At 47.1% G+C, this 27252-nt stretch overlaps 1 protein-coding gene, 1 long non-coding RNA gene and 1 other non-coding gene across 3 annotated transcripts; 1 reads left to right on the top strand and 2 right to left on the bottom strand.

Moving 5' to 3' along the window:
* Window positions 1-2585: 2585 nt before the first annotated feature.
* On the bottom strand, window positions 2586-9689 carry LOC125932071 (uncharacterized). The gene is made up of 4 exons (XR_007460538.1): window positions 9519-9689; window positions 4602-4720; window positions 3130-3261; window positions 2586-2872 (listed from the first exon to the last, which is right to left on the bottom strand). It is a non-coding gene; the product is annotated as an uncharacterized LOC125932071 (long non-coding RNA).
* On the bottom strand, window positions 3404-3513 carry LOC125917343 (U6 spliceosomal RNA). The gene has a single exon (XR_007456163.1). It is a non-coding gene; the product is annotated as a U6 spliceosomal RNA (small nuclear RNA).
* PLAAT5 (phospholipase A and acyltransferase 5) lies at window positions 9214-27252 on the top strand. Its single transcript, XM_049644312.1, has 6 exons — window positions 9214-9387; window positions 10036-10120; window positions 11985-12093; window positions 22071-22179; window positions 24210-24472; window positions 26577-27252. The coding sequence occupies exons 1-6, from the start codon at window positions 9297-9299 to the stop codon at window positions 26667-26669; spliced, it is 750 nt and encodes a 249-aa protein (XP_049500269.1). The 5' UTR covers window positions 9214-9296; the 3' UTR covers window positions 26670-27252.

A 27252-nucleotide genomic window follows, 5' to 3' on the forward strand; every position in this document is an offset into this window, starting at 1 on the left:
CCTCGTTTCCCTGCCCCTTCCTCCACTTTTCTCCCTTTTGCAAGATTACAGTCCCTTGAGGCTCCATTTCGGCTTCGGCTAAAAATGCCAGGGCCCAGCTGCGGTCACCAGAAAGGAGGCACGGGATGGGAGAAAGGGGCAGAAAGAGAGGGGCACCCCTTGAAGCTCAGAAAAAGCAGCGAGGTGCAGAGGGCGGGACCCACCCGGTGCTGAAGGGAGCCTGGGTTCTCACCCAGCCGCTGCTGTAATGTGCTGTGTGCCCTAGGACAAGTCACTTGCCCTCTCTGTGACTCCCTTTGCTCATCTATATATTGAGCGACTCCAGAAGAGTGTTTCCACGGGAGGTCTGTGTCTGGGGGGCGCGTGGGGGGTGGGGGTCGGATCTTTATCAAGATCCCCCAGGATTCTTTGGACTAGAGTCGCTCCAGTTCTGGTTCAAATTCCAATAAAGCCTTCCCTCTACAAGGCAGCACAATCTCTCAACTTCATCTTGAGTTGGGAGGTCTTAGGATCCGACCACGCCGGCAGCAGGGAATTCTCTGCAGGACCAGGCTGGGCCGAGGCCCCGGGGCGCCTTAGCGGAGGGAGGAGTCAGCCGCTGCTCTAATCGAGGGGCAAGTGCAGGGGCGCCTCCGGGAAAAACCATCTCGGTCAGAGCCTCTCAAGGGCGGCAGCAGTGTGGCTAGTTAGCAGGCTTGGTAGAAATGCAAACTTTCAGGCCCCACCCCAGACCTACTGGAGAAGACTCTGGGGGGCAGGGCTAGGGCGCAGGAATCTGCATTTGCACACTCTCCAGGTGACGTTGATGCGTGAGAGGCACTCACTGTTTTAGGGCTTCACTGGCGGGGCTTGGGGTGCAGAGCCAGGAGCCTTGCTGGGTAGGAGGTAGGAGGAGCTGGGCTGCTAAAGGCGCTTTGCCTTGGGAAATTCGATCAGAGGGTCACCCTCCCCCCTCCCCCCTGTGGAGGAGAAGCCGAGGTGGAGAATCCTGTGGGGCAGGGGCAGGGGGCCCATCCCAGTCTCCCAGCCTGCACAGATCTTTGGGCCAGGGGCAAATGTGCCCTCCCCCACTCCCCAACCCAGCCTCAGTCCCCCGTCCTCGTCTGAATGCAGACGGAGGGTGTCTTAGTCTGCCCGTTGTGCCTGCTTGCACAACAGATGTTTATTTTCTCACAGTTCTGGAGGCTAGAGGCCCAAGATCAAGGTGTCGGAAAGGATTTTTTTTTTTTTCCTGAGACCCCTCTCCTTGGCTTGCAGAGGGGTCGCTCCTTGATCTGTGTGTTTGTGACCTAATCTCTTCTTGTAAGTGGCCCAGTCATCTTGGATCCTACTCATAGGAACTCATTTTACCCTAATGACCCTTTTAAAGGCCTTTTGTCCGAATATAGTCTCATTCTACAGTTACCGGCGTTAGGACTTCAACATAATGATTTTTGGGAGCGGAGCACAATTCAGCCTGAAATTCCTATAACCGGTGTCACCCTGGACCCCCAAGACCGAATATGAGACCCCGTTGGTCTGTCCAGGGGTGGGAGAGGGAAAATCCCTCTTCCTGAGCCAGAGTGAGGGGAACTTGTGGGGGAGGGGGAAAGGGCTGCTGCTGACCCTGACATTGAACCCAGAGGGGCTTCCCCTGCCCCAGGCTGGTGGCCCCCCACCCCCACCCCAGCTCCCTACCCCTGGACTTTTCCCTCAGAGCACTTACCATACTCATCATTCTGTATTGAAGAAACGTTTAATGTTTGTCTCTCCCTCCCCCTCCTTCCTGACTATACGTTCCATGAGGGCAAATTTATTCTTACACCCTCAGTACCAAGCAACGCCCGACACCGAGCAAGTGCTCAAAATGTATTTAAAGAATGAATGACTGTAACAAGCTGTGGTTTATGGCTCCTGTCCAGCTGCCACCTCCTTCTCTGTCGCTTCCCCAGCAGTCCTGGCCCAAGCAGACACTAGGCACATTTTCTTCTAACTGGCTGAGGATTGTAACCGAGGCGATTTTACCTGATTATCTATGAATAACCAATTCGTAGCCTGGGAAACTTAATCCACGGTCAGGGACTTCAGGGTTCCTCACTCTCCCCTGTTCTCTGATCCAGCAGCTTCTTTCCCAATCCCTGCCGCTGAATGGGTGTAACTCTGGGCCTAGGGAGGGACCAATGACAGATGAACCTATTTTGCTCTGCATCTTAGCCCTTTCTTCTATCTGATTCCCTTTCTAGGTCACTGGAAACTCTCATGGATCCTGTTTCCCTCGGGACCAGTGTGGACCCATCCTGGAACGGAATGGGGGGATAATGAGCAGAAATCTGGGAGGAAGAATCCACAGAATGAGACAGGTGGCTGGATAAGGAAGATGAGGAAAAGGAGCTGGAAAACAAACGCACAAACAGAAGACTCCAGCCTCCTGAACCAATGGATTGCGAAGAGTCTGGTGCATTCATGGAAAAACAGGGAAGCTGTGGGTAATCTGGGGTGGGGGTGTGTGTGAGCTGGCTGGTTCCAGTGGAGACCAGTTTGGAGGATGTGGGGGTGCAAGAATCGGCCTGGATAGAGCCTGGGCAGGGCCTTGATCAATGTTCGATCAGCACTTATTGAAGGAATAAAGATGCTGTTGTCTGGAAGCATGTTAATACACTCTGGAGAAAACAGTTGCCATTTATTCCGATTCTCTTTTGCCCTGTGCGTTTTCATGGTTGCGGCCATTTTGCATGACCGGGTGCGGTGGCTGTTAAAGGGAGAAGCAGTCACTCTGGCTCTCAGGGAGCTTCCAGTCTAATTGGAGAGACAACACACCCTTGGAGGGGAGAGCCAATAGGACAGAGCCGACTTCTTTTTCTCCCAAAGAGATCAAACCATCTGGACAGAAATACTGTAAAACGGAGGGAAAGAGCAAGCATCACCAGTAACCTCCGAAGGCTAACACGACACTTCTCATTACTTTGATGTATAGCCTACGACCCTTCTTCCCTCCTCCATGGAACATAAGTTTATTGCAGAATCTCAACCTAAAAACTTGATGTAGCTTGATTTTTATTCCCAACCATGGCTCTTGACCATGTATGTTGACTCCCTCTTTCCCGTGGGGTTGCAGACCTCATCATATCCCAGACAGTTCTGGTCACTCACCAGTCACTTTTGGCTACTGGAACTCAAAATAGTTTAGCGCTGGTCGTCAACGGTTGGTGACATCACAGAAAGATACAGAGGCAGACATATTCACTTCCTGATGGAAGAACACATGGACGCTAATGGAATCCTCTGGAAGAAAAAGTCGCCGAAGCTGAATTTGATGGAGTCTCTATACTTAGTTACCAGTGTCTAGGAATATAGGGCATGAATGATTGTATTGTACAAGACAAGTAACTCTGGTTCTCTGGGGTTTGTTTTTTTTTTTTTCCCTCTAAATATGGAACGCTTCACAAATGTGTGTGTCATCCTGGCACCGAGGCCATGGTAATCATCTCAGTATTGTTCCAATTTTAGCACGTAGGGTGCCCATGCCAGCATCCCCGTTACTTCAATGAAAAAGTTTCAGGGAAGAAAAGAGGTGGAGGAGAAGCCGGTAAGATTGGAGGTTGGCAAACGTTTTCTGTAAAGGGCCAGCGAGTAAATATTTACACTTTGAAGGCCATAAAGTCTCAGATGCCACAGCAACTACACATCCCTGCCCTTGTCGTGCGAAAGTTGCCAAACACGGTCTGAAAATAAAGGGCTTTTAAAGGTGAAATAAAGGGGATTTAAAGGTGATGTTTAAATCAAACATGGATGCTGAAAGTTGGATTTCATATAATTCTCACATGACACAAATACTCTTATGTTCTAAGTGGTTTAAGAATAAGGGCGCCTGGGTGGCTCAGTCGGTTAAGTATCTGACCCTTGATTTCAGCTCAGGTCACGATCTCTTGGTTCATGGGATCGAGCCCCACATCAGGCTCTGTGCTGACAGTGCAGAGCCTGCTTGGGATTCTCTCTCTCCCTGTCTCTCTCTCTCAAAATAAATAAATAAACTTTACAAAAATCTATAAATGATATTTTTGTGTTTAAAAAAATTTTTTTAAATGTTTACTTATTTTTGAGAGACAGAGAGAGACAGAGCACAAGTGGGGCAGGGACAGAGAGAGACACACACAGAATCCAAAGCAGGCTCCAGACTCTGAGCTGTCAGCACAGAGCCCCATGTGGGGCTCGAACCCATGATCCATGAGATCATGACCTGAGCCAAAGTCGGACGGAAATCGACTGAGCCAACCAGACATCCCTATAAACGATTCAACAGTATATAAAGCCAGTGTTAGCTCTCAGGCCATACAAAAACAGGCAATGGCTGGATGGCAGTTAGAGGGTAGTTGCTGACTCCTACTTTCACAAAAGGAAATTAAGAGGCACATCCCCTGGTTGTAATTTGTGGATCCACGTGGCTTTGGGCTCAAACAAAAACCACGTAAAAAAACACATAAGCAAAATCAGGGAGAGGTAGACTTTGGCTATTTGATGACATTACAGAACTGTTAACGTCTTTAAATGCGCTAACGGTGCCGTGGTCATCTTCATTTTTAAAAGATTCCTTATCTTTTAGACAGATGTACCAAAATACTTACAGATGAAATGATACGGCATCTGGCATGTGCTCCAAAAAAATCTGGTTGTTGAGAGGAAGTTGGCGGGGCGGGGGGGTATAGATGAAGCAAGACTGGCCATGCACTGTAAGCCGGAGAGGCTGGGTGAAAGGTTAGTGGAGATCCATTATTCGGTTTCCTCTGACTTTTATTTTTATGTGCGCGTTTCCATAATAAAAAGTAACAAAAGCAAGCAAAACCCTAAGATAAGTAAAGAAAACACCCGACCAAGAAAATCAACCAAACCAAAACCACAGCTCAGTGTACAGATTTGATCGCGTGTCCTAATTCACCTGGGGTGAGGTGCATGGCCTGAGGGCCTGGGAGCAGAGGAGAGTGTAGACATCACCGCATGTGGGCGCAAGGAGGAAGGTCAGAGTTGACAGGCCCCGGGAAGCCGGGGGTGGTCCGTGGACTGTCCCCAGCTCTGTGCCATTTCAGTCCTAGTGCTGAGGCCTCTGCTTATGTGGTCTCGGTAGACAGAGTGCAGGCAAAGTTCCTTTACTCCAATACTCGGTCATCTCTGAGGACCTCTTCAGAGAGGCACCCGGGTCTCCCTTAGGACCCTTCTAAATTTTTTTTTTAATGTTTTTATTTTATTTTTGAGAGAGAGACAGAGTGCAAGCAGGGGAGGGGCAGAGAGAGAGGGAGACGGACTCTGAAGTAGGTTCCAGGGTCTGAGCCATCAGCACAGAGCCCGATGCAGGGTTTGAACTCATGGACTGCAAGATCATGACCCAAGCCAAAGTCAGACGCCCAACCGACTGAGCCACCCAGGTGCCCCTGGACCCTTCTAGAAGTAGGAGTTCTTCCTCTCCCAGCCGTCCAGTCCAGTTCTTGCCCCTCCACCCTTGCATTGTTTCAGAGGGGTGCTTAAGATATTACTTTTAGACTTTGAGCACGCATGTTAAAATTTCAAGGGCAATAAATAAAAGAGTAGAGTGTAAACTTCCAAATGAGTAGAGGGAAACATGTAATATACCTAAGATCAAATCTTTACGAAGAGTAATATAAAGTTTGTTTCTTTATTTTGAGAGAGAGAGAGAGAGAGAGAGAGATGGAGACTCCCAAGTAGGTGCCATGCTGACAGCGCAAATGAAACTCATGAACCATGAGATCATGACCTGAGCAGAAATCAAGAGTAGAATGCTTTCCCGACGGAGCCACTCAGGCACCCCCTACAAAGAACAATATGAAACTTCATCAAAAGAGGTTAAAGGAGACCTAACAGATAGAGATCATATGTAATCGTCTGGAAAACTCAATTTTGTAAAGATGTCAAAATCGCCAAGCTGATTTATTGACTCAATGTGATTTCTTCCTTTTTTTTTTTTTTTTTAATGTTTATTTTTGAGAGAGACAGAGTGTGAGCAGAGGCGGGCAGAGAGAAAGGAAGACAGAATCCGGAACAGGCTCTAGGTTCTGAGATGTCAGCACAGAGCCCGACATGGGGCTCGAACTCACAAACTGTGAGATCATGACCTGAGCCGAACTTGGACGTCTAACTGACTGAGCCACCCAGTCAATGTAATTTCAGTCAAGATGTCGACAGAGTATTTTGAGCAATTTAACAGGCTAATATTTATGGAAGAGTGAAAGCTCAAGAAGAGTCAAGAAGCTTCTATGGAAGGATAAGGGGGAGAGGGAAGGATCTCAAGATAACCACGTATCTAGATTTATCATAGGGGCGCCTGGGTGGCTCAGTCGGTTGAGCGTCCGACTTCAGCTCAGGTCACGATCTCATGGCTTGTGGGCTCGAGCCCCGTGTCGGGCTCTGTGCTCATGGCTCGGACCCTGGAGCCTGTTTCAGATTCTGTCTCCCTCTCTCTCTGCCCCTCTCCCATGCACGCTGTCTCTCAAAAAATAGACATTAAATAAAATTATTTTTTAATTTAAGATTTATCATAAAGATATAATGGTTAAAATCCCTTGATAGTAGCACAAAGAGAGACACATTGACCAAGGGAATAGAATACAGTCAACAATATTCTCGCTCATTCACCAAAGCCTGAGGTGTGACAGAGGGGGTCTTGCTCATTACTGGGGGAAGAAGAAATTATCAATAAGTCAGGCTGAGGTAAATCATATGGGGATTATTCACATGGGGAAAATCAGTTCCAGACAGATTAAGTGAAAAGGACAAAATTTTGCAACTTTCACAAGAAAATATAGAATAGTTTTCAGACCTCAGGGCGAGGAAGGACTTCCTGGAAAGACACAGAGTGCTAACCACAAAAGAAAGGACTGATACAGTCTACTTCATTAAAGTTAATAATATCTCCTTATCAGGAGACTTCAGAAAGAAAGTGGAAAGCTAAGCCATTAACTGGAAGAAAATATGAAAAAAAAAACAAATACAACTGACAAAGATGAGCATCAAAGACACATAAATGGCTTCTCCATATTAATAAGAAGACAACTCCAAAGAAAACTGGGCAAAAGACACAAACAGGCACTTTTTAAGAGCAGAAATCTAAATGGCTATACCTATATATAAAGGTTTCAATCTTAATGATCAGTGAAATGTAAATTAAAACTTCTAGTTTAAAAAAAAAGGTATTTTTTATAGGAATAGAATCAAGCCTCTCCTTTTTTTTATTTCAAAAAAATTTTTTTTATCATTTATTTATTTTTGAGAGACAGAGACAGAGCATGAGCGGGGAAGGGGCAGAGAGGGAGAGGGAGACACAGAATCAGAAGCAGGCTCCAGGCTCTGAGCTGTCAGCACAGAGCGCGACAAGGGGCTCGAACTCATGGACCATGAGATCATGACCTGAGCCGAAGCTGGATGCTTAACCGACTAAACCACCCAGGTGCCCCAAACCTCTCTTTTTTTAAAATTAATTTTTAAATATTTACTTTTTTTTTTGAGAGAGAGAGCATGTGAGCAGGGGAGGGGCACAGAGAGGGAGACAGAGGATCTGAAGCAGGCTCTGTGCTGACAGCGGAGAGCCTGATGCGGGGCTCGAACTCACGAGCCATGAGATCATGACCTGAGCCGAAGTCAGATACTTAACTGTCTGAGCCACTCAGGCACCCCCACCCCCCTAAAACACAACTTCTAGTAAAACTCCTTCGTAAAATACTATTTTATATCCACTCACCGGGAAAAAGTAAGTATGACAGCACTAAGTCTTGGTGAAGATGTAAACCCATAAGAATTCTTACACACACTGGTAGAAGTGACATTGGTGCACTCAGTGGGGAACACGTTTTACTATTCTGTTGTGTAGAATCTCTTGCGTGTGCACACCCGGGCATAGTTTGGGCTCTTTTCCATAGTTTCGAATTCCAAATGAGAAAAAAGGACCAAGTGGCGTTATCGCTGGGATTCACAGAATGGAATGTTTTTCCGCAGGGAAAATGAATTACCGATCTGCACGGTAATAGGTATGTATTGCAGAAACAGCTTTGAAAGAAGCAAGTTGCAGAAGAAGAAGCTTGTTAACGCAGCTTACCATTTTTCTAAGGCTTCAAGTATGCCAAACCAAACAATGTATTAGGGATGCAAAGAAAGGATTTTAAAAAGCTGTTTTTTAGAGGCTTATTTTACTTATTTATTTTTAAAAGTTTATTAAGAGGGGGGAGGGGGAGGGCCAGAGAGAGAGAGAGAGGGAGAGAGAGAATCCCAAGCAGGTTAGGCAGAGTCAGCCCCCAAGCAGGGCTCAATCTCACCAACCGGGAGATCATGACCTGAGCCAAAGTCAAGAGTCCAAGGCTTAACCGACTGACTCAGCCACCCAGGTGCCCCTAAAAAGCCATTTTAAAAAGCAAGGGTATAGGGGCACCCGGGTGGCTCAGTCGGTGAAGTGTGCGACTTTGGCTCAGGTCATGATCTCACGGCTTGTGGGTTCAAGCCGGGAGTCGGGCTCTGTGCTGACAGCTCAGAGCCTGGAGCCTGCTTCCGATTCTGTGTTTCCCTCTCTCTCTGCCCCTCCCTCGCTCGCGCTCTCTCTCTCGGAAATAAATAAACATTAAAAGATTCAAAAAAAAAAAAAAAAAGAAAGAAAGAAAGAAAGAAAGAAAGAAAAAAAGCAAGGGCATGATAGACACAAGAGTAGGCAGAGGATACCTCTGGCGGAGGGCGGCAGGGAGATGGGATAAGGGAGGAACACACAGGACCTAGCCTCTGGGTGCTAGGCGTGTTCCCCTTCTTAAGCAGGCAGGTGTATTCACGGGGAGTAGTTTTATTATCACGTTTTCACAATTACGTGCATTCCATACGTTTTGTGTATATTACATATTATATGTAATTAATTACAAAATATATAATTTAAGTCATGCAAATAATTTAAAAACCTTGGATCCCTCAAGATCTTAACTCCTGAGCGTGCCTCCCCCAGGCCCTCCTAATCTGGCCTCAGTGCATTTGTCGCTCCGTAACGTCTGGCTTCTGCAGCGAGGTCGGATGGCACACCCCCGCCTCCGTGCCTACTGGCCCGCGTGGCCTTCCGCCCCACGGATGACCTCCGCCGCCGCCCTCCCCCGCCTTTCCCGGGCCTCCAAGCGCCCCCGTTTGCGCCCTCTCTGTTCCCTCGGCGGTGCGCGCGGCGCCCCGCGCGCCCCCGCCGTTGGCCGCGCGCCCCGCGTTCCGGGATTCGCGCCCCTCCGTCCGCGGCCCCGCCGACCCGGGGCAGAGCCGCCTGGGCCGCGCCGGCGCCGAGCCGCAGCTGCGGGATGGGCCTGAGCCCGGCCGCCCCCGGGAAGAGCAGGCTCCGCCTCTCCCGCTCCCCCGGGCCCCGCCCCAAACCCGCGTCCGGAGCCGCAAGTACGGGGCCCAGCCGTGACCCCGTCGGCCCGGGCGCCGCCGCTGCAACCGGGCCCCTCCCCACCGAGCCGCCGCGCCCCGGCCTGGAGGCCCTACTGGGAGGTTCTCGGACCCCCGCCCCGAGAAGTCACCAGAGTTGTCTTCCAGGCCCCTTCTCGTAGCTACGTGTTGATGGCGCGAAATGCCGGTTAACCGGAACGAGTGCACGCTCGGGAGGGAGCGTTTGATGTTCATTGCATCAGCGCGAGCCCTGCGACTCTGTTTGGGGGCGGCAGGGCTAGCGGGGTGGCAGTCCCGGGCAGGCGGAGTTGAGAACGGCTCTAGGGTTCTAGCTCCTCAGAAGCTTCTGCTGCCGGGTTTAGTCCCGGGATTTCTGGGCTCTCCCTCCACCTTCTTCCCCATTCTATCCCGGAGAGTTTCTAAGTCTTTCCTAACCGGAGGAGCCGAGACCTCTCCAGCACCTAGTCCCACAGCCCCCTTCGTTTACCCCCCCAAATGGACTGAGGGCTGACCAGGCCAGGCTGGAGCTCGGAGCCACCTTCACAGAGATGTCCATGGCGCTGCCTCCAACTCTCCCTTCACAGATTTCCCGGTCTGTAGGAGGCAGTTGTGGTTTAAATAGCATCTTCCCTCCCCTCTCCCCCTTAGAAATATCCTCTCAAGCGTTGGTCCAGCTCTCCCCCAAGCACCTGCAGCAGGGAACCTCAGAACTGGACAGAAGCGTCCAGGAGGGGTAAGAGTCACCCTATGGAGGGACTGGCTTTTAGGGTGGGGGGAGCCTTTTGAAGAACCGACTTTGACGGCAGCTCTTATAATTACGGAGGTGGTTTTCAGAGGAACCAGCCTACCATTAACCAGTAATCGGAAGGCTCGTGTGCTCCTGGTAATAACCAGATTGTGACCAGGGCTTGGGGCCACTGACAGGACCTGCCTTGCGGCAGTTCTAGTCACAGTGTCTTGCCCAGAGCCCTGAGGACAGAATCGCTTTAGAAGAATGCTTACAATGTGGCCGGTTGGTCTCACTAATGAATGATGAGATCTTCTTGCAAATTTCCTTAATTCACTTTAATTGAAAACACAGTTTGCTTCTTTTGAAGATTTTAAGGGTCTGAAAGTTCCCCAAAGAGCTATGTTGAAAAGGAGGGGTTCTGTCCACTCCCATACACTATACTTTGGAGAAGAGGTGAAGCATAGGGAAAGGTCAAGAAAATGCCATTTTTTTGGTTGGTAATGTACCGGACGTGTACATATGGTCTCTCATTTAACTCTCTTGGGAATTCTGAGAAAAATACTTTCATCTCTGTCTTATAGATAATCAAACTGATGTTCAGACAGATTTGTTTACTAGCTCAAGGTTGGACAGCAAATATCAGAGCCAGGATTCAAACCCACGTCTTTTTTTTTTTTTTTTTTTTTAAGATTTTTTTTTTTGGGGGGGGGGCACCTGGGTGGTTCAGTTGGTTGAGTGTCCCAACTTTGGCTCAGGTCATGATCTCACTGTTCGTGAGTTCGAGCTCCCTATCAGGCTTTGTGCTGACAGCTCAGAGCCTGCTTCAGATTCTGTCTCCTTCTCTCTCTGCCCCTCCCCCACTCACACTCTGTCTCCAAAATAAACACTAAAAATTTTTTGTAAAGATTTTATTTTATTTTTATTTAAAAAATTTTTAAAGTTTATTATTTATTTTTTTGACAGAGACAGAGACAGCGTGAGTTGGGGAGGAGCGGGGTGGGGTGGGGGGGAAGAGAGAATCCCAAACAGGCTCCATACTGTCAGCACATAGCCGGATGCGGGGCTCGAACTCACGAGATCGTGAGATCATGACCTGAGCTGAAACCAAGAGTTGGATGCTCAACTGACTGAGCCATCCAGGCTCCTCAAAGATTTTTTTTTTTTTTTTTTGAAGTGATCTCCAAACCCAATGTAGGGATCGAACTCACAACCCTGAGATTAGGAGTCCCGTGCTCCTAAGGCTCTACCGACTGAGCCAGCCATGTGTCTTTTTGACCCCAATATATTTCACCACACTATCCCAAAGCACATTCCTGCCTTTGGTTTCAGCCCTCTCCTGCAACATTTTGTTTAAGGGACAAAATCTACTGATTTCTTTCATGACACTTGCAGTTACACTGTTGTGGCCTAATGAGATTTCTCAGAAATATGGAGCAAGTTGTTGGAAGAAACAGCTCAAGAGTTCAAGGGGCTTGCCTCTCACAGCTGGACCAGAAGAGAGAAGGGAGGGAGCAGAGTTCTACTGCATTTCATTAGAAGCCATTATGTACTATTACTAGTTTTTTAAAGCTATGTGCAAGTGTCCCTTTGATAAGTAAGAAAGATTATCAGCAATTTAAAAAAAAAATCCTGAGAGCTACTCATTGCTATCATTAGCATTTTAAACAATCGTCTGAAAAGCAGTAAATGGCGGTGATTTTGTACGACAGCTAAATGCATGATCGCAGAAACAAGCCTTGGGGAAAATGTTTCCTAGAATCTGAAAATTGAAAGGTATCTTAAAATCCCACATCTGAAGTGATGCAGAATTTCCAGTATTTGTGAAATAGTGTGATTTGTTAACTACGTGATCCCAACATTCATTTAGGGAGGAGCCCGGAGTTAACTTGGAGACCACACCCAACCAGAAAAGAGCAGAGTCACATTCAACCCCGAAGCCTGAGAGTGCAAGCAAGTTAGCAAAGCAAGCCGCCAAGGTGGGCATCCCAAGAATTCTTAGCGCGTATCTTTAACGTGCCTGTGGCTTCTCTGCAGACTGTGTTTTACTTTATTTAGACTGTGTGGCAGGTTCAACTGCCTAGCGACTTGGGATGTTGGCTATGCCTTCAAAAATTCTTTAAACACAGCTTTGTTGAACTCTTCATTGAACTTTATTGAGGTATAAATGACATGCAATAAATTGCACGTATTTAGAATATATAGAGTTGGATGTGTTGTGACATATGGGTGCACCCACGAGACCATCACCGTAATCAAGATAATGAACATCTCCATAACTTACGAAACTTTGTTTCCCTTTGTAAGTCCCCCCCCCCCTTCTCACCTGCATCCCCAGGAATCACCTGATCTGCTTTATGTCACTGTATATTAATTTGCATTTTCTAGACATTTATGTAAAGGAAATCATATCATACATGCCCTTTTTGTCCATCTCCTTTCACATGATTTCATGTAATTATTTAAAGTTGTATCCAGGGGCGCCTGGGTGGCTCAGTCAGTTAAGTGTCTGACTTTGGCTCACGTCGTGATCTCGTGTCTTGTGAGTTCGAGCCCCGTGTCGGGCTTTGTGCTGACAACTCTTCAGATTCTGTCTCCGTCTCTCTCTGTCCCTTCCCCCGCTCACTCACTCTCTCTCTCTCAAATACAGACATTAAAAACAATTAAGTTGTATCCATATTGTTGGGTGTTATTAATAGTTGATTCCTTTTCACTACTGAGTAGTATTCCATTTTTTTTCCATTCACCTCTTGATGGGCATTTGAGCTGTTCCCAGTCTCTGGCTCTTACAAATACAGCTTCTGTGGACATTTGTGCACAAGTCACTGTACAGACATATGCTGTCTTTTTCTCTTGGGTGAATATGTAGGAATGAAATGGCTAGATCATACGGTAGATGTATGTTTAACTCACTGTTTTCCAAACGATTGAGTTCCTCCGTGTCCTCATCAGTGTTTGGTATAGTTAGTGTCTAATGTTAGCGATCCTAATAAGTATGTAGGGATCCCATTGTGGTTTTAATTTGTATCTCCCTAATGACTAATGATATTGCACATCTTTTCATGTGTTTATTTGCCATTCACATATATCCTATTTGGTGAAGTGTCCAAATCTTTTGCCCGTTGTTTGCCTTGGGTTTGTGTGTTTGGGAGTTCTTCAGAAATTCTGTGTGCAAGCCCTTCATCAGATACGTGCTTTGCAGTATGCTCTCTCGAGCAGGGGAGTAGGGCAGAGGGAGAAAGAGAGAATATCAGGGCCTGATCCCACCACTCCAGGATCACAACCTGAGCTGAAATCAAGAGTTGGACACTTAGCCGACTGAGCTACTCAGCTACCCCTAGATATTTTAAAGTTTTAGTTTTTTTTTTTTTTTTTACATTTACATTTACATCTTTGATACGTATTGAGCTAAGTATATGGTGTGAGGTACAGATTGAAGTTTTGTTTTGTTTTGTTTTCCTTATGAATATCCCGTTGTCCTGGCACCATTTGTTGAAAAGACCATTCTTTCTCCATTGAGTTGTCTTTGTACCTGCGTAAAACCCAGTTATCTATGTACTGTAAGTCTCTTCCTGAGCTCTCTGTTTGGTTCTGTTGATCCTACTTGTCCATTGTGGGGCTAGTACCGTACTATCTTGATTACTATAGCTTTATAATAACTCCTGAAATCAAGTAATGTTAGTCCTCCAACCTTTTTGGCTCTACAAAAAGCCTTCCGGGATTTTGATGGGAATCGCATCAAATCTTTAAGAGAATTGATGTCTTAACAATATTGAGTCTCCTGTCCGATGAGCAAGATGTGCTATTTATTTCTGCCATTTCCCTCAGCAATGGTTTATAAATTTCAGCATACAGATCTAGCACCTCTTTTGAAAGATTTTCAGATCTTTGGTCAGTATTTAATATTTTTTGATACCCCTGAAATAGCTTAAAATTTTTTTTCAGATTTCAATTTTGAAAATTTAAACTGAAAAAAATGTTAATTTCTGACCGTTGGTTGCTAGTAGTCGGAAATACTTTTTAAGTTTATTTATTCATTTTGAGACTGCACGCGTGTGAGAGAGAACGTGAGCAGGGGTGGGGCAGAGAGAGAGAGGGAGAGAGAGAATCCCCAGCAGGCTCCATGCTGTCAGCATGGAGCCCAGGATGGGGCTCGATCCTATGAACCATGAGATCATGACCTGAGCGGAAATCAAGAGTCAGACGCTTACCCAACCGAACCCCCCACAATTGACTTTTGTAGATTTACCTTCAACCTTACTTACTTGCTTTAGTATCCTTTGGGGGGTAGATTGCAATAGACCTTTTACATAGGTGATCACATCATCTGCAAATAAGGACGGTTTGGCATTTTCTTTTCTAATCTGGATGCCTTTATTTATTTTTTGTCTTCAATTGCACTAGCTGGGAATTTCAGTACAATGCTTACTAGCAGGGTGGCAGCAGATGTCTGTCTCATTCTTCAACTTAAAGGGAAAACTCCAGTCTTTACCATTCAACATGATGTAAGCTGTAGGTTTTTCATAGAGCCATTTTATCAGATCTTTTTAATCCCTTTTTAAATTTGTTGAGAGCTTTTTTTTTTTTTTTTTAAATCAGGAATAGACATTGAACTTTAACAAGTGCTTTTTCTGTACCTATTGAGATCACAGTTTTCCTTTTTTAGTTTGAATTACACTGAGTGGTGCTCAAATGTTCTAACAACACTGAAATACTGGGTTGGGGGGGGAACTCACACGTGGCCATGATGTATCCTTTTTATACATTGTTTGATTCGATTTATAGAATTTGGCTTAGAATTTTTGTATTGATATTCATAAAGGATATTGATCTGTAATTTTATTTTCTTGTAATTGTCTGGTTCTGTATTAGGGTAATGCTCGCCTTATGGATTGAGTTTGGAAGTATTCTCACTTCATAATATTCTGTGTAGAATTCATATCATTTCTTCCTTTCATGGTTGGTAGAATTTACCAGTGAAGTCGTTTGGGCTTAGAGTTTTCTTTGTGGGAAGAATTTTAATTACAAGCCTACAAGAATTTTAACTACAAACCCTTGGTAGATATGGGGTGGTCACATGATCTGTTTCTTCATGAGTGAGCCTTAATGGCTTGTGTCTTCAAAGAATCTCCGCCGTTCTTATAATTTGTCAAATTTATGGGCATAAAGTTGTTTGTAATATTCCCTCACTGCCCATTTACTATCTGCAGAATGTGTAATAATGTCATCTCTCTCGTCCCTGATATTGGTAACTTTTGTCTTCTCTTTATTTTTCCAATCAGTTTGGTTAGAGTTTTATCAATTTTATTGGTTTTCTCGAAGACCTCGCTTATGATTTCATTGATTTTCTTTTATTGTCTTCTATTTTCTGTATCTCTGCTGCTGCCCCATTTGCTATCATTTCCTTTCTTCTCCTTACTTTGGTGTTATTTCACAATTCTTATTTATTTATTCGTTTATTTTTTTGAGAGAGAGAGAGAGAGAGAGAGAGAGAGAGAGAGTGTGTGTGTGTGTGTGTGTGTGTGTGAGAGAGAGAGAGAGTAGGGGAGCGGTAGAGGGAGAGAGAGAGAATCTTAAGCAGGTTCCGTGCCCAGTGCAGAGCCTGACATGGGGTTCAAACTCTCGACCACGAGGTCATGACCTGGGTTGAAACCAGGAGTCAGTGGCTTAGCTAACTGAGCCACCCGGGCACCCCTCACATTTCTTTGTTAATGTCTTAAGGTGGAAGTGGAGGTCATTGATTTCAGACCTTTCTTCCTTTCTATTATAGGCATTTATGACTATAAACCTCCCCGTTTAACACACTTCATATGGTTTGAATCCGTTTGAAATTTATTGAGACTTGCTTTATGGCCCGAAATATGGTCCATCTTGGTAAATGTTCCGTTAGCTCTTGAGAAGACTGTGTATTTTGCTATTATTGGATGGGGTATGCTATAAATATCAGTTAGGTCAAGTTGGTCCATAGTGTTATTCAGGTCTTATGTTGATATTTTTCTATTAATTACATAGAGGAGTATGAAATTTCTGAATATGATTGTGGATCTGTTTCTTTCTCCTTACAGTTTTATCAGTTCATTCTTGATGAATCATGGGGCCCGTTATTAGACATGTAGACAGTTAGGGTTATTATTTATTCTTGATAAACGGATTCCCTTATTATGAAATTACTTTCTTTATCACTAGTAATATTCTTTGCTTTGAAATCTACTTTCAAAGTATAGCCACTCTAGCTTCCCTTCTTTTTTTTTATTTATGTTTATTTTTTATTTTTTATTTATTTTTTATGTTTTTATTTATTTCTGAGAGAGGGAGAGAGAGACTGAGCACGAGTGGGGGAGGAGCAGAGAGAGAGGGAGACACAGAATTCGAAGCAGGCTCCAGGCTCTGAGCTGACAGCGGAGAGCCCGATGCGGGGCTCGAACCCACGAACCATGAGATCATGACCTGAGCCAAAGTCGGACTCTCAACCGACTGAGTCACCCAGGCGCCCCAGTATAACTTCCTTTCAATTAGTGCTAGCATGGCATAAAATTTTCTTGCTTTTGCCTGTAACCTATTTATGCATTTGTATTTCAAATATGTTTCTTGTACGCAGCATGGAGTTGGGTTTTGCTTTTTAATCCAATCTAACAGCCTCTACTTTTTTTTTTTTTTGATGTTTATTTATTTTTGAGAGAGAGAACACCAGCAGGGGAGGGGCAGAGAGAGAGGGGGACAGAGGATCTGAAGCAGGCTCTGCACTGACAGCAAAGAGCCCGATGTGGGGCTAGAACTCACAAACCCTGAGATTATGACCTGAGCCAAAGTCAGACACTTAACTGACCGAGCCACCCAGGTGCCCCAAACTTTACCCCTTTAAAGTGTATAATTATAATGCACGGGTTTTTAGTACATTCAGAGTTGTGCAGCCATTGTCACTAAAAAATCTTAGAACTTTCTCAATATTCTCAAAAACCTCTCGACCCGTTATCAGTCACTTCCCGGTTTCCCTCTGTCCTAGTACCTGGGAACCCTACTTTTTGTCTCTATGGATTGACCTATTCTGGACATTTCATGTTAATGAAATTAAGTATGTGTTTTTCTGTGTCTGGCTTCTTTGACTTAACATAACGTTTATGAGGTTTGCCCGTGCTGTAACATGCAGCGGCCCTTCATTCATGTTTATTGGTGAATAATATTCCATTGTTTGTATAGACCACGTTTTGTTTAGCCATCCGTCACTTGATGGACATTTAGGTTGTTTCCATCTTTTGGCCATTGTGAATATCGCTGCTACGAACATTCATGTACAAGTGTGGGCATAGGTTTTCAATTCTCTTGGATGTAAGTTACCTTTTATTTTAAATTACAGGTTTTTTTTTTTAACATTTATTTATTTTCGAAGGAGAGAGAGAGAGACAGAGTGCAAGGGGGGGCGGGCATAGAGAGAGGGTGACACAGACTCAGAAACAGGCTCCAGGCTCTGAGCTGTCAGCGCAGAGTCCGATGGGGGGCTCGAACCCACAAACTGCGAGATCATGACCTGAGTCGAAGTCGGATGCTCAACCGACTGAGCCACCCGGGCGCCCCCAGTCAGTTGCCTTTGAAAAGAATTGAAGTTATGAGAAAAAAATGAAGAGATTGGACCCAGTGTTTTTGAAGGTATCTTCTAGAGGTGGTTTTAGTGTGATATGATTCTAGGTGCTGAGAGTTGCCTGCAGAAGTTGACTGTCCCAGTTACTGTGGGTTCATTAAGACCCTCTGCATTGCACTCGCTTAAAGGAGGTGAGGCTTTTGACCTCTTTAGTAAAATAATGATCCTGACAGTCAAAGGTTTTTATTTCTCATTATGTGATAGAAGAGGATAGGGCCAATTGATTCTATGAAAGAAGAGGAAAGTGCCAATCGAGTTGGTCTTAGTTATGTTGTTCAGGAATGTAGCATTGTCGATGATTAGAACATTATTAGCAGGCCAATGAATGATCAAGGCCAGCCACCAATAAGAATTTCCGTTTCTCCTTGAAGGGTATTTTCACAGGACACTATGCCAACTTCCAGAATGTTTCAAGACCATTTTGTTCAAATGGTACTCTAAGGACTGACTTAGCTTAGCAGAGAGCAGAGCGAGTGGGTAGCAGTCATAAATGTTCACGAAGCCCCCATATTGCACAATATATAACAAGGTTGATATTTTTGTAAGTGTTTTCAGTTTAGTACTTTACCAAGTCAGACTCTTTAGCAAGCTTTATGATGTGGGAAGTTGCTGTTGCCCTTCTAGCTGCGGGGAGGACATCACCTTCGACATTTTAGAAGATTGTTTTTATTTTTATTATTTATGTATTTATTTAATTTTTTATTTTTTTTTAATGTTTTATTTATTTTTGAGACAGAGAGAGACAGAGCATGAGCAGGGGAGGGGCAGAGAGAGAGAGAGAGGGAGACACAGAATCGGAAGCAGGCTCCAGGCTCTGAGCTGTGAGCACGGAGACCGACACGGGGCTTGAACTCATGAACTGTGAGATCATGACCTGAGCCGAAGCCAGACGCCCAACAGACTGAGCCACCCAGGCGCCCCTAGAAGATTGCTTTTAAACAACCTTGCATTTTTAAGGGTAGGCTTTGGAATCCCATTTGATAACACTATAAGCAAAAAGCAGGTCTGTAGGACTCAATGTTACTGGCAAAAATGTAGTAAGAGATGAATAGGATTTTACTTAATAGCAGTGAAATAAGGACTATCGAAGTTTCCTTGGCTACATTTAAAAAAAATTTTTTTTTAACATTTATTTATTTTTGAGACAGAGAGACAGAGCATGAACGGGGGAGGGTCAGAGAGAGAGGGAGACACAGAATCTGAAACAGGCTCCAGGCTCTGAGCTGTCAGCACAGAGCCCGACGCGGGGCTCGAACTCACAGACTGAGATCATGACCTGAGCCAAAGTCAGACGCTTAACTGACTAAGCCACCCAGGCCCCCCCTCCTTTTTTTTTTATTTAGCAGAGATCTGGAAGGATCCTTGCCCTCAAGGCCCTCACAGACTGTGTGGGGAATCAGGAAGTAGATAAGACTTACATTACAATGTGATAAGCAACATTATCATGGGTCCTTGTAGGAGACTTTGTATATCATTGATACATGGTTTCATTCACTTCCCCGGTTTTAGAGAGTCAGGCTCTGGGTTTTATTTCCGAGATGTTGTCGGGGTCAGGGTCAGAGCCTAAAGTGGAATTCCTAATATTTGTGTCTTCAGGATTTTCTTACACCGCTGGCTTTCCACATCCGCTCTAATACCTGTTCAGGGGTTGACCCGAGAGTCCATGCGTTCTAGAAAAGGTCCCAGGGCTTCACCTTTTTACTCCTAGGAGTTCAAATTATTGCTCTTACCTTGTGATTTTTGCTCTTGCCAACCTGCCACAGGCTGTAGGCAGGAACAAACCCGCGACCCACTTCCCTGCCACGTCTGTCAGATTGATAAAACTTTCAGAAACATTATCCCGGGGCCTTACAAAATACCGGTTTTTCTCAGTAGGTGACTAATTCTGGGAGGAGGGTCAGAGCCGGGTTGCCGGTCTCTGCAAAGGGAATAAAAGGCAGGTGGATGGAACGTTTTGAAGTAACATCTGACTCCAAAGAGAGAAAGAGGGCACAGAGACCCTAATCTGGAATTGGAGATTGGAACATCACTGGGGACTGGAGGTTTGTCCTGGAGGCTATAGACGGTTCTGTGAGGTCCATGAAATGCTGGGGAGGATAAAGTACAGGGAAAAGGAAGGACAAGACTTTGGAAAAGCCTCCAATGTAGCTATAACACTGGTTGCGATTAGAGTCACTTGGGGAGCGCTTAAAACTCTAGTCCCCAGGCCATACTCCAGATCAGTCTTCCTTTTTATTTTTTTAATGTTTATTTATTTTTGAGAGAGAGAGAGAGAGTGTGTGCGTGGGGAAGGAGCAGACAGAGAGGGAGACACAGAATCCGAAGCAGGCTCCAGGCTCTGAGCTGTCAGCAGAGAGCCCGATGCGGGGCTTGAACCCACGAACCATGAGATCATGACCTGAGCCGAAGCCGGACGCTTAACTGACTGAGCCACCCACGTGCCCCAGAGTCTTAATTTTTAAAAGTTCCCCAGGTCATTTTCATGTGCAACCAAGGTGGAGATCCAAAGCTCAATAAAATTGATTTAGTGATTTCTTAGAGAAAATCTAGCAAGGGAGTGGTAATTCTTGTTGACTATTGAGTCTGTTGTGAATCACATTCAAGTTTTTACCTTACTACCCCTATCCAGTGGTAATACTGCAGGTGAAGAGTGTTAAGGAACAAAAGAAAACTCCCGAAAATTCTAAAATTCCCTCCTCTTCCCCAAAGAAAAGAACCACTGACTAATATCTCTTGTGAGTATAGATGTCAAAATCCTCGACAGAATACCAGCAGACTGAGTTCGGCAACACAGAAAGAGGATATACACCGTAACTGAGATTTATCCTAGGTGTGCAAGTTGGGTATAACACCCTCAAATAAATTAATGTCCTACACCATATTAATGAAGGACAGAAATAATGTGATCTTATCCTTGTACCCAGAAAAGGCAGTTAGCAAAATCAAGGTGAATGACGGGCTGATAGACCCAGGGTTGCCTGGGGCTGGGGTTAGGAGATGGGAAGGTCTACACAGGCACGAGAAATCTCTTCGGATGTTTAGGACAATCCACGTTCTCACTTGGATGGTGGTGATGGTTAAGCAAACTTTGTGAATTTGTAACTTGGAAAAGAAACAGGTGAACCCCCTCCCTCCCCCCTTTTACTTCCAGGAGGTTTGGCCCAGGCGAATGGCTGTCCTTCGCCAGGGAAATAGAGGGGGGAACGGGGAGGTGAGCTATAGCCTTGAGGAAGTTAGGCTATGTGGGCAAATTGTTGCAACGTTGGCGTTAAGTGGCAAAGCCACTGTAAAGTTGATGGCTCGGTGGGGTGGTTTGATTGTCTAAACTGGCTCTGACCTTCCTTTCTCAGGGAGGAATCAGGGAACAGACCTTCTTCCCAGGACAAAACAGGGATAGTTTGGGAGGGACGCACATTACAGGAGGGATATGGGATAGGAAGGATATGAGAGTTTTTTTTCTTTTTCTTCCTTTCTTTTCTTTCTTTCTTTCTTTCTTTCTTTCTTTCTTTCTTTCTCTCTCAAAAATAAATAGACATTAAAAAAAAAAAGATATGAAGAAACTCAGTATGGTCTCCCAGGGCTGAGGGAGAAAACTCAAGGAAGGACAGACTTGGAAGGGATTGAGACTCGGTTAGAGAGGTGAGCAGAGAAGTTTGGTTTGGCCAGGCTGGGACGGCACCGTGACTGCTGGGCAAATGCAACCCTTTGGAGTGTGTGTGGGGAGCTGGCATGCAGAGGAGGGGAGGACCCTTTGGACCACAGGTGGTCCACGTGGTGACCTGTAGAGGAAATCGGGACATCAGCAGGTGCAGGAAGTGTCTGGGCACTGATGTCTCCATCAAAAGGGCCCCAGAAGGGTTATTGCCAGGCCAAGGCTGCCAGGTGATGGGGTCGGAGGGATCCGGCTCAGGCAGAGCTCCACTAGAAGTCCTCACACCCACACTACTGACCATCACCCTCCTCACCACCCCCCCCACCCCCGCCCCTGCAGGAGAACCCCTTCCACAGTGCTCATTTTCAGGGAGAAAAGCTGAAAAGAGTTCCAGCACATATCGCAGAACTCATCTGGAGGGTGCATTTGGAACCAAGGGGCAATACATTGATAGCTGGCACAGTTAGCCTCTGTGGCTTTCATAACGAGGGTGACAGCAGGAGGGGGGGGTGGGTCCTTTGGTGCCGTGTGTGGAGAGAGCTTCTTGCCGCCGGGATTTCTGTAAAGCGATGGAATCCGGTGTCTTCAGGCTGAGCGGGAGCTGCTCTCCAAACCGGGTCCTTGGGCACGTGCAGTTTCTTTCTTCGATCTCATTTCTTCCGTCACAGAGCAAACCAAGACCCAGACCTGGAGACCTGATTGAGATTTTTCGCATCGGCTATGAGCACTGGGCCATCTACGTGGAAGACGACTGTGTGGTCCATCTGGCTCCCCCGAGTAAGAGTGGATACTCTATTGAAATGTTGATATTGGTACTGAAGTTAGCGGAGTGAAAAGAAATACAGTTAGTTATCATGTTCCTCAGCTGCTGCCTTTCATTAGCCGTAGAATTCTCGAAGCATTACCGGGCCTTAATGGAACTGGGTGATGGGGCCTGATCTCTTGTCTACCAAAAACCACTGAGTGTCCAGCCCTAAGGGAGATGGAAAGTCAGAAAGTGTCCCCCTGTTCCCTGAACCTCAGTCCCCCTTCCTCATATTTCTGAGGGTTCCCCGGGAGGAGTGCAGATGCTTACAGGTTCCGATCGTCCCCAAATGCTGCTTCCGGCTCCCTGATCGCTTGGGCCCCTCCGTCTGCCCATGTCTCCCTGCGCTTTCCACCTGTCCGGGGCTGCTGGGCCTCATTGTGGACCCAGCTGTTCTTTCATTTGTCAACATTGCCTCCCACAAAGGCTGAGACGAAACTGGCAGCTGATTAAAACTTGAGTGGAGATGTGATGGGAGGAAGCGGGGAAACTGACAGAACGGAACAGGAAACTGACTCAGTTAACTGGTCGCCTGGGGCGAAGGGCCCTGGAGGAGCTGGAGAATATGCATATTCTTTGATGCCTTTGGAATTTTGCATCCTGTGCAAGGACTGCCCGTTCAGGATGGAATTACAGAAGGGCACTGGGACTGCTCACGCTCTCACTGCCTGGGGCTCCGTCCTCCTCCTTGGGCCCAGCCTCTCACTTGCTGGGACCTTCCAGCAGGGCAGAGCCCCTCCCTCTCCCATGCCCCGCCTACACCAGGACAAAGTAAAAAATGCTCCCCGTTACAGTTTCCCCCACCTCTCCTTCCCAGACTGAGTCCGGGGAGCCTCCGTCTTGTATAACCAGAGAGGTCGCTAACAGTCACGTCCCCACCCTCCCCGTCAGATCTTCCTCTGAAAATGAATTCTGCTCCTCGGAGATGAATTCCCTGCTGTCAGCTCTTGTAAAATCAACAGAGAGTCTTCTAATACGGAAGGACAGAACAAGGGACACTTCTTGTTCTCAGACAGCTTTCAGAGGAGGAGGGTACCCACCTTGGCCTATCCATATGGTCTCGGCAGAAACACAGTCTTGGTTTTAGATTGCGACCGTCCTGGTTCTGGGCAGGTGCTTGACCCTCTCTGAGCATCTGTGTCCTCTAAGGACTGAATATGATAACATAACCCCTTTCAAATGTTTCTCTTTTCGAATCCGTGGAATGCTGTTTCCAAATCCCAGTGTTTGAGTGGAGAGAAAGGCATCGTGGTTCTGGCTGGAAGCTGAGTGGGGTAGCAGCGAGAGGCCTGTCTGCTTGTGCCCAGCGGTGGCTGCAGAGGGAGGCATGTCACAGAGCCCCACACCCGGGAGCTGACACTTACCTGTAAGGGTGCTTAGCGCACGTTTGCAAAGATGCTGAAGTCTAGTTAGGAAAGCCAGACTCAAGACTCTTAGGACTCTGTCAGGTCAGCGCAACACAGGATGGAGTCCGGGGCTGTGACATAAGGTTCTTCTAGAGTTTTATAAGAGAGAGAGATTGCTGCGGGGGTTGACCGTGGGGAGTGCGGTGCAGGGTAAAAGTCTTCACGGGCAAGTTGGTCCCGGGCAACTCCTTTCATCTGACTCCCATCCTCTTCCGTGCCTTTTGATTTTTGTTTAAGCGTATTTCTTTATTTTGAGAGACAGAACATGAGCGAGGGAGGGGCAGAAAGAGAGAGAGAGAGAGAGAGAGAGAGAGAGAGAGAATCCCAAGCAGGCTCTGCACTGATCAGTACAGAGCCCCAGGCGGGGCTCGAACTCACGAACCGTAAGATCCGAGAGTCGGATGCTTAACCGACTGAGCCACCCAGGCGCCCCCTGCCATGCTTTTTATAGATGGGGAAGCCGAGGCCTCGGAGGGAAGCAGCTTGACCAACATCTTGGCGGGAGCCAGTGTTCTGCACACCCCCCCCCCCCCCCCCCCCCCCGCCCCCAAGCTGTCCCTTGCAGGTTTCCAGCTTGTGTTCATCTGGGTCTCTAGGTGAGGAGTTTGAGGCCGGCAGTATCAGTTCCATCTTTAGCAACCGGGCCGTGGTGAAATACAGTCGCCTGGAGGACGTGCTGCACGGCTGCTCTTGGAAGATCAACAACAAGCTGGATGCGACGTACCTGCCCCTGCCCGTGGACAAGATCATCCGGCGCACAAAGAAGATGATCAACAAGATGGTGCAGTACAGCCTGATTGACAGGAACTGTGAGCACTTCGTCAACGACCTCAGATACGGTGTGTCCAGGAGCCAGCAGGTAGGGCGCCTTTGGCTCCGCCGGTGGCTCCTTGCCCGGCTCTCCTGGGGCCTTGTCATCCCAGTCACTGGTCGGAACGGTGCGCGCTGGTTTCGTCTTCTTGGTTGCGCTACTGGGCTTCTGCTTCTACGGGGCTTTACGGTTCGGGAGGTATTTTCACCGCTAGGAACCCGCGGAGGACTGTAGAGCAAGGACCCTGGGCCGAGTCCCAGCTTGGCCGTGTGTCTCCTCGGTCAAACCATTTTTATTTCTGAGACTGTTTGTTCTTTTACAGGATGGGGATGAACCGAGGTCCATACTTTGTTGTTAAAGCTGCAAACTAGCAGCGACATGAGGCCCACAGACGTGTTTTGCCTGGATGAGTAGTAGTTTCTTTTTTTTAATTTGAATGACTTGCCAGCATTTTTTTTTAATGTTTATTTATTTTTGAGAGAGAGAGAGAGAGAGAGAGAGAGTGTGTGTGTGTGTGTGTGTGTGTGTGAGCAGGGGAGGGGCAGAGAGAGAGAAGCAGGCTCCAGGCTCCGTGCTGTCAGCACAGAACCTGACGCGGGGCTCGAACTCACAAAACTGTGAGATCATGACCTGAGTCGAAGTCGGACGCTTAACTGACTGAGCCCCTCAGGTGCCCCAAACAGCATTTAACCACATAGAGGTTTTATATGAAAAGATCTGGATTCACAGCCTCCCCAGAACAACTAATTGATCAGGCCGTCAGGCGCGTACCCCTGCTTGCCGACACGCTGTGGGGCCAAGCGTGTCTGCCTCTTTCGACGGGGTGTGTGTGGCGGGGGTTAGGTATGCCACCTTCCGGTTTCACCCGCTTAACCTGCCTGGCCAGCCGGTGCTGTGTCTGGGTTTATGACTTCCCACCACACAGAGCGGAAGTAAATCCAACCAGGCACAGCCCACGTGTTCAAGAGCTTTGAAAACCTAAATATCTGTGACAACTTGGGCGGCCCTTGTTTATATTCGGTCCTTACTAAAACCCCCTGAGATGAGTGGAGGACGTAGTTGTCGTCCCCTTTTTCATAGATTAAGAAGTCAGGAATTAAAAACTAAATAAGTAAAAATAGGGGCGCCTGGGTGGCTCAGTCGGTTAAGCGTCCGACTTCAGCTCAGGTCATGATCTCACGGTCTGTGAGTTCGAGCCCCGCGTCGGGCTCTGTGCTGACAGCTCAGAGCCTGGAGCTTGTTTCAGATTCTGTGTCTCCCTCTCTCTCTGCCCCTCCCCTGTTCATGCTCTGTCTCTCTCTGTCTCAAAAATGAATAAACGTTAAAAAAAAATTAAAAAAAAAAATAAAGAGGGAAATAAGTAAAAATAAAGATTAATTGTGAGAAGAAAAAAAAAATACCAAGAATGAAAGGTAGGACGTAATGTTTCTGCTTTTTTTCCTATGTCTTTTTATGTTCTCTCTGGCTGCGGGGCTCAAATCCCAGTCTGTCTACTACCGCTGAGTGTGAGCGGGTCACCCAGCCCCCGCCCCTGCCCCCTCTACTTTGTGCACCTTCCCCCTTTGTACTCTGTCCGCTCGTGGCCCGTACACCGTTCTTGGGAGGCCTCACTCCAGGGCCGAGGGCTTGGGGGTTCCGGTGTGAAGGATCGCCTGTCCCCTGAGCGTTTGTACATGAAAAGAAGACCCCCAAGGATCAGATGGATCATAGGGGGCCTTCTCTGGAGTGTGGGCCAAGCTTAGACACTAATTCACTTCGTGACTTTGTCCCAGTGAGTTGTGTCCAAGTGAGTCCCCCCTCCGTGGCTCTCAGATTCCCTGTATGTGGAATGAGGGCCCCCGTGGCTGTGCCGCTCGGAGATCTTTTGCCTCTGAGCCCTACACTAGAGGCAGACCCTGAGCTGAATGGACTCCGAGGGAAGAAGGGGGCCAGGAGCCGTGGATGCCCGTGGGGGAAAGGGAGAGCATCTGCCTCGGCTGTCCATCCCGGGCCATCCTGACCTCTCTCGAATCTTTGGAAATATAGGTCAGCCAGGTCGCTTCCTCCTCTAGAAAAAGACTCCAGGCAGGCCGGTTCCTGAAGGGGAGGGGTGAGGTGTAGGCCGGGCAGGGCACCGGCCTCTGAGTGTCCTGTGAACCCCTCTGCTCTGCAGGTGGAACACGCCCTGATGGAAGGAGCGAAAGCTGCCGGTGTGGTTCTTTCAGCTGTGGTGGACAGCATACGGCCCAAGCCTGGCCCCGCCTGAAGGTGCTGGAAATTCCAGGCAGAGGAAGAACGGCTGCCGCCAGCAAGGACAATCACAGCCCCTTTGCTCCCCTTGCCTTCTCTCGCCATAGCTCCTCCCGAGAAAATCGGGAGCTTCTGGAGGAATCCAGAGTGTATCCAATTACCCCTCCAGAAATACATCCAATATATGTGATCATAGATCCAAGGACTCTCGGGGTGAGAAGAACCGAATATTTATTATGCCTCCCCTAGGCGCCAGGCACCTTGCGAGGCATCATTTCATATACTCGTTTCATTTTGTTCTCTGTGGGACGGGTCTTGCTTGTTTCCGAGGCCGACTCTGGTCTGTGATGCCGGAATACCATCTGACACATCCCGGAGACCTCCGCTCGAACATTCCCAGAGACGAAGAGCTCTTCCGAAGTTCTTTTTCTTGAGCTAGACGACTCCGGATTTTGCATTCATGCGAATCCTGCTCTTTCTGACCCACAGAGCTGTGCAGGGGCAGGAGGATTTTAAGGGAGCTCGTGACTTGCGATTCAGGGTCCTCGGTGCCTTAATCCGAGAAAATCTTTCTTGGATTTCAAAAAAATCATACATCA

The sequence above is a fragment of the Panthera uncia genome, chromosome D1 (genome assembly GCF_023721935.1).
Source record: "Panthera uncia isolate 11264 chromosome D1, Puncia_PCG_1.0, whole genome shotgun sequence".
NCBI classification, from domain to species: domain Eukaryota; kingdom Metazoa; phylum Chordata; class Mammalia; order Carnivora; family Felidae; genus Panthera; species Panthera uncia.